The sequence below is a fragment of the Desmodus rotundus genome, chromosome 6 (assembly GCF_022682495.2).
Source record: "Desmodus rotundus isolate HL8 chromosome 6, HLdesRot8A.1, whole genome shotgun sequence".
Classification (NCBI taxonomy): Eukaryota; Metazoa; Chordata; class Mammalia; order Chiroptera; family Phyllostomidae; genus Desmodus; species Desmodus rotundus.
The window spans coordinates 38,093,688-38,116,324 of NC_071392.1; the positions used below are offsets into that span (position 1 = coordinate 38,093,688).

The 22,637-nt window shown below is 33.4% G+C and overlaps 1 protein-coding gene across 2 annotated transcripts in view; it reads left to right on the plus strand.

Annotated features, from left to right (window-relative positions):
- The window catches only part of SEMA3A (semaphorin 3A), a 461,493-nt gene that overhangs the window by 362,438 nt on the left and 76,418 nt on the right, over positions 1–22,637 (plus strand). For both annotated transcript variants that reach the window (XM_024559089.4, XM_053925978.2), the window contains 2 exons: positions 12,396–12,489; positions 21,147–21,266. In XM_024559089.4, coding sequence (XP_024414857.2) covers positions 12,396–12,489; positions 21,147–21,266 — 214 coding nt within the window. The remainder of the gene's footprint in view (positions 1–12,395; positions 12,490–21,146; positions 21,267–22,637) is intronic.

A 22,637-nucleotide genomic window follows, 5' to 3' on the forward strand; every position in this document is an offset into this window, starting at 1 on the left:
GTATGCATATTTATAAATATATATGCATATAAAGATATAAATAGTAATCCAACATAACTTTTTTATATCTGAATATTGCCTTCCAGTTTTATTAGTTGAATATCCATTTGTTTAGGGGCTTTCTAACTGTAATTAGGTATTACCCATCAACATTGATCAAACATAGACTTGGAAAAGTATTGACTTTTTTAAAATTTAGAAGTGCCTAAGCAATTATAAAACACAATTTTGCTAATTTTTTTTCTTTCCTATTATTCCTACATCAGTCCAACATTAAGGCTGGGCCAGTCTTCTGAGTATGCCACAGATACATCAACACATTGTTGCTTCAACTTATTTATACCATCTCTTCCATCTCTCCATTTTGAATTTCTATAACACAAAGTATGTACTCACATATGCTATACCTTATAGTTATTAATGTTTTGCTGTTCTCAACTTGTGTTAATATTCTTCCCACATTTCAAATTTAAAAATTTTTAATTGCAAGGATTAAATTATATTTGTAAGGATTATAAATGGCTATGAACAAGTTAGCGAGATATTAATTGAGCTACCAACTATTCTTGAAATAGTTTATAATAGAGATTTATTATGTTTTCTCTAATTAAAAATATTATTTAGAATGATATAATTTTCCAATCTATGTGAATGATAATTTTAGGTGTAAAGTATAATTTTCAACATCAAACATTCTAATTAATAAACTGAATAAAAGTGCTTGATTTATTCCAGATTATGTAATTTTAAGTGTTTATTTGAAAACAAACAAGTCTTGTTTTATAAGCAGAAACTGACTTCTACCAATACGAAACATTCAATTATAAATAATTGTAGTGTTCACTATAATAGATTACAGATAATGTCCCAATAGTCAACCGAACATGTGACATAGAATGTCTCTATGCCCATTCACTTGAAAGCCAAAGAAAACATCCAATATATGGGAACTTTTCTGAATATCGGTCTGCCGGTATATTTCAGTAGTTAACCACACAGCCTTGAAGTTCAACTTTTAGGGATTCTGGAAAATTAATTTAGATTAAATACTCAGCATGGTCAATATGTTTTCTAATAAAGCAGAGATATATTGTTAAAAAGCAGTGCATGTACAAATCAGGTTACTTACATAAAAAGAGTGCGTGAAAAGTGATGGAGATATATGACACCATGCTATTTAAAGAAGTCTCAGATCACTTTGAAGTTCCCATTAACTTCTATGATTAACCATGATTAATTGCTAGAGCTTCTAGCATTTCCATCATGAGCTGAGAGGATGACTACAGTCCTGAGGATTTTGTTATTTGAAATAAGTCTGAAAAACGGGGACTCTTAGATGGTAAATGCAATGTGGTCATTGGTGATCAAGTTGCAATGCTTTATAAGGGTTGCAAACTCAAATGCCCACAGTGGCCATGCAGGTGACATGGAAAGATGAAGAAAGACATGCAAAAAGAATGAGGAGTAAAAGTACTAAGTCCAATGGAAGGCATGTCTGGGGCCAGGGTCAGTCCATGCCCTGCCAGTTTAAATATGTACTTAAATAGTAGGATATAGAGACCCTGTTTTTTGGTATGTGTTGCATGATCATTATATAAAATATTAAAAATAGAGAAAAACAATATACACAGAAAAATACCCAAATAACATAAGCTAAAGAAAAAACATTTAATGTATTTCCTTCAAGTTTTTCTTACCCATCTTACGCAGTTGTTACATTACTCCATGTTGCTTCCAATGATCTAACAGAAGTATCGATTCTAGGAACAGCCAGACCTCTAAGTTGGCAGTTTCTTGAATATGCAGTTGGTTGAATCCAGAGATACGGAACCCATGGATATGGAGGACCCACTAAGGCACTTGGGCATCCCCAGATTTTGGTAATCACGGGGCTGCTGCAACCCATCTCTCACGCATCCTGGGGGATGATATATTATAACCTATGTAATATAAACATCTATTCTAATACCCACCTCATATGCAATTCTGTAGCTGTGTCGTAACTTACTGTCCCCTTCTAACTAGCATTTAAATATTTTTCCAGAATTCTAAATGCCATGAGGAACCTCTTCTTGCTTTGCATTTTTCCCTTGGCATTTGTATTTATCTCCAAGAGCAAAATAATCAAGATAAAGAATACAGAAACTTAATAATCTTTCTAAATCCCAAATTATTCTCCAAGACAGGGTTGTCTGTTTTCTTCAATACCTTTACCTTAAAAATAAGAATTATTTTTAAAATATTTGCTAATTTGCTGAAAGAAAATTATACATTTACGTCATCTGATTATGACAAGTCTGGAGTGACAAGGCTTTGCTCATACGAAGCCTGGTCTAAATAAAGTGTTAGTTCTTTTGGCCTCATTACTCTCTAGATGGCACGTATCAAAAAATCTTAAAATGTAAAGAAACCATATAAGTAGATGCCAGTTCTTTTACAATACATATGCCCTATGTATCAACATAATTTACATTTAGACTGATAAAATTATCTGTGTTGTCTAATCATACACATGACAAAACCTTTATAAAAGGAATTGGTAAAAAGGTAATGGCTGTCTTTTCAGAATTTAAGTTTGAAAAACATTCTGACATTTTCTGAAATTATAAGATGGCAAATGAAAAGTTACTATGTTTTAAATACATAAGATGAAATTCAAGTGGAAAAGTCAAGTGAATTGTTCCTCTTGTATTTTTTGTTGGACTCAAGATCTGCTCTCTGACTGAGTTTACTCTGCCGAGTCTCCCTGGGGCGAAACACTGGAGAGTGGATTGTTCGTGTTCTGGAGTTTCTCACTCTAGCCAAGATAGAATTTTTTTCTCTCATTGTTATGTACCTTGGGAGTTAACAGGCATTTATAGCTGAATAATTACACTGTGACAGGTTTGTGATATCTGCATAAACTCAAATTAAGCTCTTATTAAAAATACAATCTGCTTGAAGTATGAACACATGTGCTTTCTCTTTTACTTGGTTTATACCATTAATTTTAATGATGACAAAAAGCAGATGAATTGGGTCACTGATGTTTGTTTGGGGAACCCAGATAAGTTCATGTCTCTTAAATTTAGAGGGCAAATCCTATTTAATCCAGCTGTAAGGACTGTATGTCCATACTGTTACTAGGAGGACACTGAATACAGTGATACTAATTTTACACGTACTGGAAAACAAAGTGACTTCACATATTTTTCTGCCAATAAAGTTAGAAATCGGTTAATTCCTCCTACTTGTTTTTATTAATGCTATAACATGAGGACTATATGGAATTCAGTGTTATCTCTCATGGTCAATTCAAATGAAAAATTAATAGATATTAGGTGTAACAATACTTTATGTGTGATGGTTGTCAATAAAGGAACATGGTTGTGGAAATGGAACATACAAAAATGACATTTTTATAATTCCTCTATTTTTATAGTTCCTGGAAACAGATCACCTGGACCTGCTATATACTAGCTGTGTGACTTCAGGCAGATCCTTTTTTCTCTCTCCTTGTTACTTCATCTACAAAATGTGGATAATCTCTTTACTTCAAGAGCTAGTGTAAGGATAAAAAAAATAGTAAACACTGACAAAACAGGACAGTGTGCTTACATGATGATTACTTAAGAGATATTAGTTATTATTATTATAGACAATGAGTTATCAACGTGCTACCATAGCAAAGATGTACCATTGATAGTGTATTTATGATAACTAAAATGCTACTGAACTAAATTTCTATATGGCTCAAGTGTGTTTCTCTGTTAATACACATTGTTATTTAACTCTAGAGGCAATTCTGTGCTGTGTTTCCATTTCATAGATAAGAACATTGACCCTTCAGAGATTCTAAAAACTTGTTTTAAAACATACAATCAATAATTGGCACAATGGGCCATGGAATCTAGATTTCATAATTCATAAAAGTAACATTTTTACCACATCTACCTTAAAGGTCAACTAACAAGAAAATTCTGGGTCACAGAAAAGCCATGTGATCTCTGGAGACCAATTTCAGGGGTATGACTTCCACTATTCTAAAGCAATGCAGAAACAGTAGAAACTGAAATCAATGAAGCCAGAGGCCAACTGTCTCTATTTAAGTTCAAACTATCGATGAACTACATGGGAATGTCGTCTACCCTGATGATATTATTCTTACTTCCATTTTGGATCCTAAAAATTCCTCAGAAACAAGAATTGTATTTAATTTAAAGTTCTACATAGATGTAACTAGAGATTAAGTGTATGTATCATGAATATTAACCTGGGTCATATTTTATATAACTGGAGTATTTTTATTATTTTATTATTAACTTATTATTTTATTTATTATTTATTTTATTATTTTAACTTTACAGATAAAATGCATTTTTCTCAAACAATTATGATACAGTGGGCTCTGTAGCTCTACTTGCTGAGGAAATATTTTTTCCTAAGTATACATTTAAAAATAAAATGGCAATTACTAAATATAATAATTACCATTATTGCTTCAAAATATTTCCACTTTTGCATTTGCACTTGCATTTGCATTTGCAAAACGCACTACATTTTGCATTTAAAACCAAATATTATATTATTGTACATATAAAAAGACTCAGAACTATTAGTTAATGTAAAAGGAAATTATTGTTAATATACTCAGGTCTAAAATCCTTGACAGTTATGCCTTTTCCTTGAACTAACTTTTTACCAAGTTTCTTTTTTTCAGTCAACAGTGATTTACTTGCAGAAATTTTCCTTTGGTTTATTGTAGGAAAGGTAAAATTTTAATATGATATGGCTGAAATCTTAGTTAAATATAAGACAGGGCTAATACATTATAATCAGGGCAGAAAGTTATACTTGCTTTATTCTTATTACTTCTTAAATTTCTCAGCCCCCCTGACAAAGACCAGGTTACATTTCCTTTGTATCTACCCACAATGTATATTGTGAGATAACTACTTCTGACAGTAACTTTTTGAAGTTTATTATTCATAATTGCTCCTATAGTCTTTTGAAGAGCCAAGGACTCTTAATAGCTCTCAATTTTGAAACAACTATGGAAAATAAGCAGATTCCATTCAGGCCAGGAACCCCAAGTTTGAATGATTAGAACTGCAGAGGGATTGGGCTGAAGTTGAATGGATGAATTTATAAAAATAAATAAATTCCAAATAGTAGTACGTGGAGAATGGACGTAAAAAAATGGCTTTTAAAAATCTGGTTAATCACTGGATTCATCATGTATATTTATGTTCAAGGAGGGGGATGGTGAACAACAGAAGCAAATGCTGAAGGTCAGAGGGACAGGAAGATACAATCGCATCACGTTAGAAATGAATAGGTCTCTGGAGAACTAATTTAGAACTTCTTACCATGACTACATAAAATCAATAAACACTAAAGATTGCTTATGTACTGTAAGTATGCTGAGCTTCAATTTTCACAAGGAAAAAAATCATAGATTTGCTAAAATATTAAAGGGAATTCTGATGTAACGGAAGTTAAGAAACCTGAGCTACAAAGAAACTAAATGATGAGACCGAGTCATAACATAAAAAAATTACTATGTTACAAGACCAAGTTCCTTTCCCTCTTTCCCTTCCCCACAGTCTGCAGTTCATGGCAATAGTTTTCTCCCTGCCACCAGGCTTGTGTGTCTCTAAATCATCCTACGCATCACTGTCAGGCTCATCACAATGTCGCACCTCCTGATGCTATTGTTCTCCAACTAAAATTATCACCGTGTCACTGACACCATGTGAACACAGACTACATAGCTGCTTCTGGCATGGCAACCTTTCCACAGCTCGACTCCACATTTGTATTCAGCCTTATCTCTTAACACCCGTATGTATTCCTCATTGTCCAACTTCAATTTTGTGTTATATCTTAAATATGAATTTTATTTCTCAAAGGGCTTTTGTTCATCCTCTTTCCTCCAGGTAGAGTAATCTACCTCCCCGCTTTTCTCTGTGCTCTCTCCATGAGCTCCTCTAGCACTGCGCTTCCTGCCAGGCACACACACGCATACCCTCAGATATGCGCATCTCCCACCAAAATACATTTGCAGGAACTAAATCAAATAAAGCCTCTTTTCATACACTGAAATAGAGAAGTAAACCTCCACATTTTTGAGTGCCTATGGTTTCCACTTCCTGTTCTTTTAGGATACCTCTCACATAATATTTATGGTAAACTACCTTTTTTATGGCTAAAACACAGAGTCAGAAGACATAGTGCTGTTTTTAAATTCTTACTCCATCACTTACTAACTTTACAACTTGAAATATTATATTTAAAATGCCTCAATTTTTCATCCATAAAACTGGTAAAATAATAGTAGGGTTGCTTGAATATTAAGTGAAATGCATGAAGTCTTACATCATTAGTATTTTGTATGTATTCAGTGTTAAGTGTAATAGCTACCAAGGCTTTATAAAAATTGTAATATATTTATTATCATTTTATAATTGTGTTGTGAGTTTTTTAATGCTCCTTGAGTTAAACAATTAGACATTTCACTTTCACAGTCCAAACATATTTCTTAGTCACAGCTCAATATGTATTTCCAGAATCAATTAACATTTATATTAGTGTTTCAGAAAACGTATAAATTAGAAAGTTCTAAAATAATTACAAAGATGAAAATACCAATAAGTAATTGTGCATTTTGATAAGTAGAGAATTACATTTGGCAAGCTCAAACAGCATCTCCAGTTGGCTCTCACACTTGCTTATATCCAGAGGTATTAGAAGTAAAAATTCATCAGGTAACTCAGTTATGACTGAATGATGGAATACACAGGAGAGACGAGATTACATTGATCAGAAAGATTTTCGAGGTTTTACAAAGGAATATTATGATAATTTACCTTTTGGTGCAGATTGCTCTGTTGAGAGGAATAGTTCATTAATAAGCTTAATATCAATACTAAGTGAAGAATTACAGGGTCCCATTAAAATTAAAGAGAAACAAGGATATAAACCTAAAGGCATTGTAAGGGTATACATTTTGACTTTAGGCTTTATTTTTTTTATCTTTTATAGTAAGAGTAAACTCATCTTTGAAGTGTATACTAAGTATCAATAGCATGTTAATAATAATACATAACACTAAAAGTTAACATATCATATTTCCTAAAACTGACTTGAAAACTTGGTTTAATATTTGAATTTTATAGAATACCACCTGCTGCACAGTTATGTTCATACGTGTGTCATACCCTTAAAGTATTTGCTCCTGGAAGCCACGGCTGTATCCTCTCTGTTCCTCAAATACAGTTTTTCTATCAAGCCTCTTACATTTAGTCACACAGTCACTCATTTATTCACTCATTTTTTCATTGATTCTTCTATTGTGATTTGTCTCATGCAAGGCTGTATCTTCGTATTAATAGAAATGTATTGAATAAGATTTAGCTCTTGCCTCAAAATAAGTTAGTAGGAAACACAGAACACCTGCATTATTGAATAACAAGGCTGAAGGTAACAATGGTGTAGAGTATGAACAGGTTGGTCTGCAAGCTCTAGGGGTAAAACATCTTTTCTCCTGCTGGGGAAAATCAATGAAAATCTAGTGGTCTGGATATCATGACCTAAACTTTAAATTATGGTAAAAGTTGTACCTGCATAGATTAGGGAAATGTGACTCAAAAAAGAATGACATACAAGAAGATACAGAACATTTATTTGCTCATCTGCACAGCCATTAGATGTTGCTTAGCATAACCCTGGCTAATGAAAATCAACAGCTAAACCAGTATATTTAGTATAATTCCTCATATGATTCATGGACTTTTCTGCTGATATTGTGGTCTGAGGACAAGTTTTCTCTCCCTGGAGGCCCTTTGATTTCTGATTCTACTCCTTCCTGTGGAGGGAATAGGAGTCTGGGTCCAGAGCTTCGTTGTCCAAGGAACTTCCTTGACAGTGGGAATGTCTGCATCTACACAGCGTTGTACTCACAAGCCGCGGTGACTATTGAGCACTTGAAATGTAGCTGGTGTAACCACGGAATGGTAATTTCAATTTGAACTAAGTAAATTAAATAGCCCCATGGGGCTCGTGGCTATAGTGTTACACAACATAGATCATAGAGTCACCTTTTTAGGAAAAATAAATTGCAGATGAACTGGATCCACAAAAGGATCTCCTTTGGGCAAAATACGGTATGCCACAATATTTCCTGTGAGATCCTATTACATCCCTTCTCTGCTGAAACCAATAGTTTTACCCAGTTTAGTCACTGCCTGTATACTATTGTTAATTAGGGCATGCACAAAAGAAACTAATAAATTATATCTGCATGAATCTCTGAAGACTTCTCTAGGAAGTGACTTTTGAACTTACTCTTCAAGGAAAGGAAGTTCACCTGGGGTTGAGAGCTGAGGGTGAGTGGGGAAGGAGAAAGAAGTTTCTGGCAAAGACAAGACAAAGTACGGCATGACCAGGGAGTCCTTGACTCAGTATAAATGGCAAACAAGGTGCCTTTTGTGAAGAGCATCATGGGAGAAAAAAAGTTGAAAAATATAATAGCATAAACTTTTAAATGCTAAGTATTGATTTTGACACAATTATATCCATTCCCCACCCAAAATGGTCTTTCTATCATATAGATGTAAGATTTTCTATTCTTTTCTCTTTTACAAGTATCCTTTATGTTTTAATCATTACATAAAACAAATAAAATTACAATATTGCTATCTAAATTTATTACTTGGACAAGATTGAGATTTAGGAAATATATTTCCATGATGTCACACATGGTTTATAATTTATAAGACTTTGGATTAGACATTAGCACAGTTATTATTTCCTCTAATGCCTTACCTCACCACAGTCTAATAACATTCAGGAAATCCAAAAGACAGAGGGGAAAGAGTGGTCTTGAAAGCTAAAACTAGTTGCTGAAAACTGATGCAATCATGTAATAAAATATGGCATAATAACTTAAATGATATGCTCATGGTATCTGCTAAAGCAATTAGAATCCATGCAGCTAGATCTTTGGTCATGTATTACTAAAAATGGAAACTGTTTCAGCCCAGATAAGATTTATAAACTATGCAGTTTAATTGTGTACATTGTTCTTAGGATTTTTTGGTTTACTATTTGCATATGTGATCTATTTCACACTCTTTAAAACAAAAACTCATCGAATAGCAATAAAATTTCAAAAGGCCTAATAAGTACAGTTGGAGAGTTTTCTACATGACATGTTACATATGACAACATAGGATGCTAATAATCTATTATGTTAACATAGTTCTTTTAGGTTTTTTACAATAGGTTAATATCCTCACAGGTCTAATAGGTCTCACTCATAAGATAACAGAAAGAGCAACATTTCTATCTCTTTGTATCAATCACATTAAATTTATCAGACATATCAGAAAGGCAGTCTTGTTGAGAATTTCTATATATTTTTTATTTAACAGTGGTTTTTCAGGACAGCTTTAGAACTAGACTCCTGTCTAGCTATAGCAAAAAATAATTTTCAAGGCATTTTCAGTGTCCAAAGATGGACATGTATTTTAAACATATGTCCTAATTTCCGCTGATGAAAAGATAGGCAGGTATTTCCACTGTGGCACAGGATAGATGGATCAGTATAGGAAAGAGTGGTTTTATTTTGCCAGCTATAAACAAAACAGTAGAAGAAGGAAATTAATTAATATTATGAAGGGCACAATAAGTATTATTTTATATACTTTATTACAGCAAATCTTCACATTAACTCTATCAGATTGTTTATACTCTGTTTACAGATGAGGAATCTGAGTTTAGAAAGGTGTAGGGCTTGCCTGAGGCCCAGAGCTAATAAAATGCAGAGCCAAGGATAACACCCAGCTTTGTCTGATTTCAACACCACTGAACCCCATTCCTATGTGTAATGGGTGTGAATTTTACACTACAGACATTTATTTGTATGTAAGAAATGTCTTTTTTACTTTCTTATTCAGAAATCAAATTTATTTATTCCAGGCTCCCAACTCACTAGGCTGAAAAGAAAATTCAGTTCTTTACCCTTCACTAGAATCATATAAGAACGTAGAAGAATTGAATGGTAGATACCTAGAAATTTGGGTAAGAATTACATTTAAAGGGAAAAAAAGAGGAAAGGAAAAGCAGGCCAGCTTTGAACATATTGCCTGATACCATGACGAAGGATAGATTTTCATCTGTTGAACCATAACTGATACGCTTAACCTCTCTTCCTATGAAGTCTAATCCTTTACTTTGTAAATCAAATACTAAACATGAGGTTGGAAGTACTTCTCATCCACTTTGGCATTGTCTTATTAACTTGGACACATGATCCCAGTTATCAAGTGTCTCGTACTTTGAAGGATATCTCCTCCATCTTTGTCAGTATTGGAAAATGTCGTATGAGGACAGAAGTTTATAATAATATTTATAACAACATTTTCAACCACACCACCACTTTTCACCACCACTTTTCCCTGCTGCTACCTCTAACTTGTGATAAATAATCATATATACAAGCTTAAATCATACTCTTTTGACTTGTGGCAGTAGAGTATATATCTTTTCCTAAACATATTTCTTTTCGGTTAGTTTCTAATTTTTATCAAAATACACTGAAATATTTCTTAAGAGGTTTGTCTATGCTTTTTCTTAGTATACACCAATAAGTTTCAAATTATAATCTTAATATTCAAGTGCCTGTGATAAATTTGTATTTGTAAACAAGTTTGTAAGTTTGTAACTCATATAACGCCAGTGCTAGTTCTTTCAAATTATACTAGGAAAACTTACAATAATAATTGTAATGTGTGATTAGTTTTCATATTGATTTGTTATAATGGTGATATAACCAGTATTAATAGAATAAACCTAATTGTATTTATATTCTGCTGATTTAAAAAGTTTTATTTCATCTTTTACAAAGTTTTTTTCACAATGAACAAGTCAATTACCAGCACTGACTTTTTGGAGCCAGAGGCTCAAAGATGTTAAGTGTGACCAAAGAACCGGAGCTGATCTTTGGCCTCACTGGACCTGCCTCCCAAATCGCTGTTCTTTCCACTGCAACTTAGCACAATTCTGAGAAACCCCATAAATATCACACAGGGTAAATTTTAGAACCCAGCTAAAGAAACCGTCATCGCTATGGGACGGCCAATTACCAAATACAGAATCAATGTGAGGAAAGAATGAAATCAGTAATTCCTACTCACAGTAATAAAAAGAGAACACTTCTGGTTTCCTTTTTATTTCACTCTTCTTCCCTAGCTCAAATGAATATTAAGAGTGATAATTTGAAACTCTGCCATTAGCTCCATCAGAAATATTAAACTTTAAATAAAATGTTCCATTGGCCATAAAATGAACATCATTTACTATTCTAAGAAGATAGAAAATACTTTTTTATATGAATAGTAGAGAAATTGCCAAAGAAGCTATTTCATTTCAGCCTGTGGACAAGTTAATGTGCTCCCGGAAAAAGCATGCACATTCTGACCTAATTTATTCCCTAGTGCACCTGGTCTGAAAGAGTGCTCAGGCATACCCCACCCCCACTTTATCTTTCTGTCGCGTAGAAGTTGCAGGAGCGGCACACATTCTGAGGGCAGGGGCTCCGGCAGGAGTTAGTCGCTTTCTCATTAAGGATTTTGTTGCAGTGCTTTCTGGAATACTTTCTCCTTTGGAACATATTTCTGGACTAAAATACCCACGCGAGTTTCTGGGTACTTGAGTCAACTGAGCAGACTTCCCGGCGATAAAAATGTGTCAGCTGTGTGTTTGCTGTTCTGATGATACTACCTCCAGGCATGCCCCCCCATCACGTGCAGTTTTGTATGTCTCACTTAGAGAAATCCGTAAGGGTAGTTTCAGGTACCTTCCACCTTCCAACGTGAGTAATTTAAAATGCTTAGAAGCACATAAGTAGCAAAGTTGTGGTAATGGCAAGAATGGGGGAAGGGACTGCTCTGGCTGTTTAGCAATTCCTTCTGGAACATAAAGAAAAGTAAAATAGTGTATTTTATTCTAGAAATTCAGTATAGTGGAGTGCTTCTCTTCTTTTTGTGAAGGAATAAAAAGGGTGATTTAAATTTAATTTTTTTCTTTCAAGAGCCATTAACATAGCCCTTGACATACCTATGCAATACAATGATCCCTCTATTCTTTTCATGACATGTCTGTCTTCAGAGTTCATTTATATATTATTACTTGCAACATGCTAAACATTACTAAAAATCACAGAGTTAAGTAGATTTTTGGCTAGTACTAGCTAGATTTTAATTCACTCAGTTATATTTCCATATCTGAAGTTTACACGAATAATTATACTCCTTGATAATGGGAATGAAGACTCAATCTCTCTCTGATAAACTGGCAAGTTAAAAATACTTCTTATCATCAATAAATTCAGTCCTTCTCTTTCTTATCTACAGGACAACATTTTTAAGCTGGAAGATTCGCACTTTGAAAACGGCCGTGGGAAGAGTCCGTATGACCCTAAACTGCTGACAACATCTCTTTTATTAGGTGCGTAGAGAACCATTGATGAAAGAGTGAATTTTCTATAGACAGTCAGCTGGCCCATTAGTTATCATTTGCCCATGCTTTCCATTCTTGATCATAAACCACTTTGAGAAATGAGGAAACACTAAGTGCTGCCTTGATGATCGCACTATCTAGACTATGGCTCTTTTAACTCGAAGTCATTTAATAGTCTCTTTGAAGTCACCAGCTCAATACTCTACGTCCTCACTAGAACTTTAAAATTTTTATTTTGACGGAAATGTATTTTGTTTCTTTTTACGAAGATATGTTTAAAGAGCAAATTTTGATAAATCAAAAGAAACAAATGATTGTCTTGTTCACTGTAGTTCCAAGGCTTGTCACACCCTCACTATCAGGAAACTTAATCAGTACAGTCGCTAAAGCTGGCAGAGGCCCCGCTGAGGGACCTTGAGCTGATCAGGGCCTTCTATCTTCATCTGTTTCAACTTTACATCTTCTACTCTCTTCTAAATAAAACAAAACATTTTGCCTACTGTTTCCATTCTTTTCTCTGAACCATTTTTCTTTCCAGTTTTACTTCTTTACCATTTTCCTTCAATATTGAAGATGGGTAGTGAACGCATAGTCAGATTTTGAAAAGATAAAAATAGAAAGATAGAAATAGGCAGATAAAGGAGAAAACTTTAGTTTGCATTGAAAGATAATTTTTCCATATTTTTTACTGCTTGTATACTGGAGTTTAATAAAATACATCATTAAACAATTTTTCTTCTTAACTTTTGAGCACACCGACAACCTAAAATACAAAAGATACTTGGTCATTACCCTATCACTGAATCTGTTTTTCTCTATAATCATGTAGAAAATATGTAACTTTTTGTTTACTATTTTATAAATTATAGAAGGTAATTATTTGATAATATAACAAAAAAACAGTAAAACTTTTCAAATATAAAAATTTCTGGTTGAAATCTGAAGAATAAATCTAGAGTTTTCTTTTCTCTTCTTCTCTTTTCTTTTCTTTTTATTGTTATTCAAGTATAGTTGCCTCCATTTTACCCCCACCATTTTCCCCAGCCCTACTCACCCCCACCTCCCACTCTCAATCCTACCCCCCTTTGGCATTGTCCGTGGGTCTATTATACACGTTCCTTGATGACCCTTCCCCTCCTCTCTCCCCTCTGGTTACTATCAGTTTCTTCTTTATTTCAATGACTCTGGTTATTTTTTGTTTGCTTGTTTGTTTCATTTATTAGGTTCCACATATAGGTGAGATCGTACGGTATTTGTCATTCACCTCCTAGCTTATTAGCATAATGCTCTTGTATATTTAGATTATTATTTTGTGTGTAAAACGTCCATAAAATTTTTCTAGTGTTTTCCTTTATAAAAATATTTTTTCTACTCAGCAAAATAAAACTAGTCATATTGACTACTACATCAACTATAAAGATGTATTTTTCCAGTATTCTCTAGTATTTATTACTATATATCACTGATCCCTTCTCTATTAAGAATAAAATCACTACAGCATGATTATCTCCTCCATTGCTTTTCAAATGTAGACAATTTCAGTCCATTCAATCCATTTACAGAGCATTTTAACAAAAATGTAAGACCTAAAGAAATCCAGCAAATTTGGCACACATAATTTTCCTGTTCAGAGATGGCCTAGTGATTACATGTGGGTGACTTCCTTAAGTGCACACACAGAAATTTGAAAGTTGTCTTAAACAAAGAAGAATCCAGCTTTGTTTGAACATGCAGCTTATACTTACTTAAATTGCATGCTGAAAAAACGGATAGATCTTCCTCAAAAAGCATTATGTAAAATTGTGCCCAAAGCAGCTTTAATTTGTGGTATGTTTCTCAGTAGGGATTTGTTTGATTATTTATTTTAATATTCCATTGAGGAAGGATGATGACAAGTAAGTATTACATAGTTCATTTGGTATGCAACCACACAAAGTCCACAAAGAATATTTAACTCCACAGTTTGGATCTTATCTTAGAAATTCTTTGAAAAAAGCTGTATAAGTTTATGAAAATAAAAAGAGAATGAGGGAAGAGCTGTGAGTCAAGGAGAGAATGTATGACTAAAAAAAAAAAAAAACAGCAGGCATTTCAGGAAATCAGTTTTAAAGTGGAAGTCCATTCAGAAATATTTAGTGCTTATTGAAAAGGAGGATTATTCAAGCCAACATAAATTAAGTTCCTAATCAATTGATTAACAAGATACATAAAAATCAACAGGCCATATTAAGCCTGGTAAATTTTCTTAAAATATCCACAACACCACTTTAATTCAAGAGCTGTGACTTTCTTTATTGAGGTTATTTACTTCTCATAACTATGCTATAAATTCTTCTTCTCACAGTATATTTAACTCCCCTTACTGGATTTTTCTTGGCATTTTCCATTATGCTGCTTTATAAAGAATGCTTACTAATTAAATGGACTTTTTTAAACATAAATATTTCCTACCACACTTCCCAAACTTTTATATACAAGGGTAACTACTATCTCTGAAATACACAGATTGTTGGGAAAACCTATCTACCAAAAGGGTTTGAATATATTCTCCTCATTTGAGCACATAAGAAAAATTTCAAGGTGATTTGGGCTGCTTCCTTTTCCAATACTGGGAAAGAAAATTTCACATTTGGCACAAGACACCTATAAAGTGGCTAGATGGGGCTTGACAGTAGATACTTTTTATGCCCTCTATTAAGCAGTTTCAACTAGTAGTAAACTTTAAAACCAGATGACAGCTTAAAATTTAGTTTATGAAATCTATGACGCTTTAGTAGAACCTCTTTCCAAAATTCCATGTGTTTGAAGCTGATGTTCGTAGGAAGTATCGATTCTCTCCTGAGCAATGCGTAGTTACTGAATTAAGTCTCCAAATCCTGTGTGTCTAAGTTTTTAAAAATCACAATAGTCAAGTTAACTTTTTGAATCCCCTTTAATAAAAACCATTGTCAATATGAAATTGCTTTAGTATTCATTTTTAAATATTTTTATTTTACCCACATGTAAATATTTTATGACAATTTTAACAGTTCTTTATTAAAAATCATTGTTGCTGTCTTGCTTAGAATAAATACCAGGTGTGAACACAACAAAAGACTGAAACGTAGTATTTTCTCTGTATCATCTTACATTTTCACGAAAGGAGCAGTCAAGTTGAAAGCAGTTTCATTTCCTCGGTGAAATCTTCTCTAGGCATTGCAGCGCTAATAATTTAGAAATATTCCATCACTAAGAGATATGATTGATTCAAGGGTCTAGACTGTTAGCTAAGGTTTCTTTTCCCAAACTAGAATTTTGCCAGGCCTCAAGAAAGAACACAATTTTATGTTAGGATATACTCTTACTTTGTGTTAGTGCAAATGAGGTACTCCTTAAATTAATTCATTATAATTGAGAAAATAATTTGAAGCTGTCACAGTGTCAATTTCTTTGTATATAAAATGACTGGGCCATGCTGATTTCACTGTTTTTTTTTGTGAGATTAAGTATGACAGTACAATAGCATACTACATTTGACTGATTACATATTCTGAAATATATGTGAAATAGAAACAAATAGAAAACAACTAGTAACAGTGATTGTCTGTGTAAAGTCTGGGAGACAGATTTGGTACCTTATAAATTTTATGTCTTAATAATTTTGTACCCTGTGTACATATTAACTACTCAAAAAATGCTGGTTTTAAAGGACAGCATAAGTAACAAAACCAATATATTCAATATATATTATACAAGGTGGGGCAAAAGTCAGTTTACAGTTGAGTATGCACAACACAAAGTTTATTCTTGCATTATTATTTATTAATTTGTATTACTATTGATTACTTGTTCACATAAAATATTAATAAACAATATTAATAAATGTATTGTCATTTATAATATAAATGATAAATAATATTCATATTATTTATTGATATTTTTCGTATGAATAGCTATAAACCTACTTTGCCCCACTCTGTCTTTATCAGTATAGAAAAAGATGTTCAATAAATTTAAAAATGTAAAATCATTCCCATACCTTTCCATTCTCCGGAAATAGATTTCATCCATGTGTGTATGTGCAAATGTGTGTACGTGCAGAGAAAGAGGAGCCGGGAGAGAGAGAGAGAGAGAGAAACTTCTCTTTGTCCTCTGTTTCTAATTACTCTCTACTCTGAGTGGGATTTACTTCAGGTGTTAACAACATAATGGGGCTCGGTCTATAGTTTTGTTTGATTTTTGCTCACGTCCATATCACACTTTACACCTGCGTTAGTAATGCTTCAATTTCATCAGGAAATGTTTTTTCACCTTCTGTTTCTCCTCACCACACCCTTCTTAGGAATTGTAATGTAATACATTAGCTGATCTAAGCCACATTTTCACTTCATTTTGAGCTGTGAACAGAAAGTCCAGAGTACACATGAACTTTTGTTTTTAACACATGTTTCTCAGATAACTCTGCAACAGTGGAAATGCGGTTCACTAAACTTGTTCATCTCAGTAAAGAATGCTTTCCTTAAAGACTGTTTAAAAAGCTGTCCGTTAAGAAAGAATGGCAGTGTACTCAAAAAACAACTTTTCTATTTGACGACTTCTGAGTGGTTAGTTACATCCGTCACACTAATGTATCTTACTCCAATGTATTATTTTTGAGATACCAAACTGCCTATGTTTTCTTTTGTGGAAAGACTTAAAAACATTGTTGGACAAAGTATCCACAACTACCTTTTGATATATATAACAATTCCTTGAGTATATTATTCCATCATAAATTTAATAAAATTGAACAAATGTCATATGTTCTTTCACTAGTAGTTTAGGACGTATGGGAAACCCAAAAGTATCTATCGTAACTGTAATGTCATTTCTATAATAAGATAGCCTTTACCTAATACACTACTTCAGATTCTCAGTAAGGCATGTTTATCTTCAGAAAACTGGCTAATTGTCATTATGCCCAAGAGTCAACATATAATTTGATAACTTCAGAATTGACCTAGAAACTACAAAAGAAGCTTGGCAAGTAGGCATTTTTGTTAAACATATTTGTAAACATGCCACCTGAAATGTATAGTAAATTTCTTATGCTTTGATATCATTAGATCATTTGAGATAGCCACAGAATGTGGCTACTATGTCTTTAAAAATATATGGTGGCCCTGGCTGGCGTGGTTCAGTGGATTAAGTGCCAGCCTGAGAATCCAAGGGTCGCAGGTTCGATTCCCAGTTAGGGCACATGCCTGGGTTACAGGCCAGGTCCCCAGTAGGGGGCGTGTGAGAGGCAACCACACATTGATATTGCTCTCCTTTCTCTTTCTCCCTCCCTTCCCCTCTCTAAAAATAAATAAATAAAATCTTTAAAAAATATATATGGTGAAAATGCACAAGTATATTAAATGAAATATACTAAGTTAAAATTATATTTCTACTTAATAAGAATACAAGAGTAGTTAGTTTATCATACTACCTCTCATTTTGTGTCAAAAAATATTATGTCATACATTTTCTGGAGCAATTATCCTTGATCAAAATCTTAGAGAAACCTCAGCAGAATATCTAATCTAAGTCCTGTTATAAAAGAATAGTTACTGATATCAAGTATTGACCCTATGAGAATGTCCCCTTCATGGCCACCTAATTATCTGGCACCCTCCAGCTCACAGAAATCACTCTGGCTCTTGCCAAAAATAATATTCAGGTGGAAGAGGTAATTTCCTGTAACTAGGGGCAATTGGTATCCAAACTGCAACATTCCTTTGATTTATAAGTCAATTGTTTAATTTAATTCTGTATTTAGTAGTAACTTGAGTTAATAGCCCCTTCTGCTGAATAGCTCTCCTGCTTTCACTGAATGACCAGCCTATCGTTGTTGAAAGAGAAACAGACCAGTCATGCTTCTTTGCCTTTATTTATGTTGACTTTTGCCTTCCTCGTGTGGGAGTGGTTAACAAAGAGTAAGTGAAAGTTATAAAAGCATTAGCCAAATGAACAAGAGAAACAAGTACCCATCTATATCCAAGTAACAGTTTATGTTGATGCTGTTTCTGTTCTTTCAACTGTCACCTGAATAGAGTTTACATGTAATAACCACCATAATTATAGATTTTACTCACAAAAAAGCTAAATAGGATAAAAAGAATGATTAATAACGATCTTTACATTTCTAATTATACCTTTTGTTAGGCATGCCTATCTGACTACATTCTGATATAATATTGTTCAGTGTTCACTGTTGGCAGCTCTATTTTCACTCTTCCTGATTTTTACCACCTAACATGCAGCTACGAGGGCAACGAGGTTCAAAAAATAATTTAATATCTTTGATTTTTGAAGGTAAAGAACATATAAAGCATCCCATGACAGGTGTTACAACATGAAAACTTTTGAAATTCACATAAACATTTTAGGCTGCTTTCACAACATACTTTAAATTAATACCCCATTATTCACACAGAGCAAGAAAAATAACTCACCAGAAATTTAAAATATATATATAATTTGCTAAATGACAAAACACCAAACTTAATAAGAATGGTACATCAAGGAGGATATAAACCTCCTATGAAAATAAATTAACTTACAGCGATTGAATATAGATTTAAATTAAGGAAACAATAAGCATTTTAAAAGGTCAGAGTACCTTTTAAATTTATCATTAACATATTCATAGAATTTTTGTGCTTTTAGAAAAAGGTTCTTTTTTTAATTAAATTTATTGGGGTGACATTGGTTAAAAGGGTTATTTCTTTAGCTGTGGTTACACAAAATATTATTGCAGCAAGTTATGGTAAGAAAAAGTCAGATTTGAACTTCATATTCAATTAAGTGAAGAGAACATAGATGCTTTTGAATCCCAAAGATTCTACAGTATGACAATTTGGGATGTCATATGCATTTGATTTATTTAACTGATTATTTGTACTTAATATGTTGTCCAACAATCATTTTTATTTGTACTGATTCACAGCAATCCAAAGTAAATGATCAATATTTTAAACTCATTCTCCTAGATCAGGTGTCTTCCTTTGAATATTTAAAGTCATAGGTTGGAGCTGTTCAATGGTCTGTGGAGCTGTTCTTCACCACTTTGGGGCTCCTCAAAGCTTGGTTAGGTACATTCGAACATTTCTGAGAACCACAGGTTTCACCAAAGACACTGATTTTGGTTGGACCACTGAGAACGTCTGTCTTCTGAAGCAAAGCCCGTATTTGCAAGTGAGAATTGAGGGTGTGAGCAAAGCATATTGAATAAACAATCAGGTTAATAAAACTTTCTCAAGGGCATTTATAACTGAAAATTCACAGGAAGTTTTCCATTCATCTAATGATATGAAATTTCTTTGAAAATGAAAACAGTGTTATTTAAGTATTTAGGTTATAATTTATTCCCACTTATTTTCTGAATATATTTCAAATCAATGAATTGAAAAACATTAACATACCCAAATGATCAACAATATCATGTATTTTTTTACTGTCAGTATGGTACATTATACGGAGAAAATTTTAGGATTTTTTTGTTATTTTGTTTTGCTGATAATTCACTGTAAGTAGACAAGCAATGATGTATTTTTCTGGAAGAAATAATATGTAACACTTTCTGTTTAAAGGAAAGAAAACATAACATTTACCAACTTCAGTTTATTGAAAGGCCCTAAATTTTAATAAAAGAGGCTTGGGATTAAACACACCTGTGTTTGAACTTTCACCTTGATTTACCTACTCAGCTGAGCAACCTTGGGTCACTTGAAGTGGCCCAAGGGGTACATTTACATCATGAGGTTGTTGGAACGACTGAATTAGATCATTTGAAAGTGTCAAGCCAGGGCCTGACTGCTGGGCAAGCACAGAGTGGTGGTCAGTAAATACTAACTTCTCTTGCTCCTCCTTTTTCCTTTTCCTTTCTATACTTTATCTTCTGATTAGGAGTCTTCCATTATTAAACTCTGACCTAGACTTCATTCAGTTTAAGTTGGAATAAGTCAAAAGACAAAGAATTTGAACCATAGTAATTACGAGCGGTGTTTGTACAATTTCCTCTTCTCCCAACATATCTCTGTCATATATGAGGTTAGATGGTAGACTTTTCTTTTTGACTGTATTTCTACTAAATTAAAACACTTTCCAAGTTATAAATAAAATAAATGGTAAAGAAAATATTAGTACTTTCTAAATAGAGCAAAATATAGGATTCCATTAAAAAGGAATATCTTAGAAGTTTCATTTCTGTACATTAGGAACTATAAGCAAGATTTAACAATGATTCCTTATCCTAATAAACAAGATTATTAGAACCATAGTTTCTTTACAGATATCAATGCAAACAATGTTTGCACTTTGTACGTTTGTGTCTGGTTATAGTTGAAAAGAATAAAATTTCATGTTTTAGTGATATCCCCTGAATCATATTTTACTTAATTTTTGAAAGGTAGTACTTAATGAGTAGTCGGGTAGTATTTAATCAGCAAATGATCATTTAATAAAATACTCTCTTTAACAAAGACAGGATTAAAAAATAAGTAGCTTTGCCTAATGGTGCAGAGAGCATTTCTGTTTTCTTTGTAGCATGGTCTTAACATCAGACTTGCATTTTGTTTGTTCTGTTTTTCTTGCCTTAATTGAATTAAAGTACGCATATGTGCTTTTATTTTGTCCCAACACAGATGGAGAATTATACTCTGGAACAGCAGCTGACTTTATGGGGCGGGACTTTGCTATCTTCCGAACGCTTGGGCACCACCACCCCGTCAGGACAGAGCAGCATGATTCCAGGTGGCTCAATGGTAGGTGGTGCTTGTAAGAACAGACACAGAGCAGGTGTAGCTGTAGCAAGTGGAGAACTTCCTTTCTATACTACAAACAATATGACTTGAGGTTCAGTATGCAGTTAAGCTTATAGTGGTGACTTCATGACCGTGGGTGTGAGAAAGTTGGAAAAAAGAGAAAAGAATGATTAAGGATTCGGGGAAATAGTTGCTTTGTGCCAAAAGTGCAGTTTCTCAGTAGTGAACTACGGAAAGAAATGGATCTGGGCTGGAGCTGCGGAAGGGAGGCAATGGGAAATGATAAGACCACTTACCAATCCAGTCTTGCAGGAACACCGCAAGTCTCACGACATAGTGTTTGTTTTTTTCCTCCACACCTCTCTGATTTCCTTGAGAACATCATGTAAGTTCTTTAGCATGTTCAAAAATTGCGCTGATGACATCACATTGAAAGTATTTTCAAAATTTCAAAGGACTTTTATGACATTTATTCTGCTTCTCCTTTATCTTTCTAAAACCTTGTCTCCCGTGTTATAGGCGAGGAAACTGAGCCTAATATCTAAGTTACTTGTAACCCAATAGTAGAAGATGTGGAACAAAAACCCAGTTTTTCTAACCTCAGTCACTGGCTTCACTACTTGATCAGTAGATGCTTTTTTTCTTTTTCTCTTCAGTAAATAAATAATTCTAGCATAGGAGAAAATACACAAAATTTATATGCCTAAAGTAAATAAATGCTATTTTATTCAGATTTTGAACTGAGTAATCTTATATGTTCTTACATCTAGAGTTTGATTTTGTTTTGATGATTCACTTACACATTCATCAAAGGCTTTTATAATGGTCCCCACAGTATTATCATGGTTATTTTTTATTATTAAATTATTATCTCCCTTTACATCTGCCTTCGGTCTTATAAAAATAGCTGCCAATTCCCTAACCTCCCATCTATGACCTTTTAACTGATTTCACATGCCTCATTAATAAGGATGAAACTCTTGGTTTATAGCTCATCTATTTTTTCAGTAAGATGCTTGATAATCTCACTTCTTTGAACTTCTACTACAATTGGTTTTCCTGCAGTTTCTTATGGAGAACCCCAAAATTCATGTCATCACTCAGTCCTTCATTGATTTGTTAGAAGAAAAAACTATAATATTGCCTCTGAACCTCACTGAAATGTCAGGAGACCATGAGTTGTGTTTGACAATCTTTGTTCTGATATATCTCACATTCTAAGTGACTATTCAAATCATAAAACATACCACAAATAACTTCAATCAGCATCTCTTCCCACCTGCAACAATGGTTCTGATCATCCTACTATTTTTAATGTATTCTTCACCACTATTTTTCCCTCTGACTTGAAAACGTGTTCATCTACTCTAT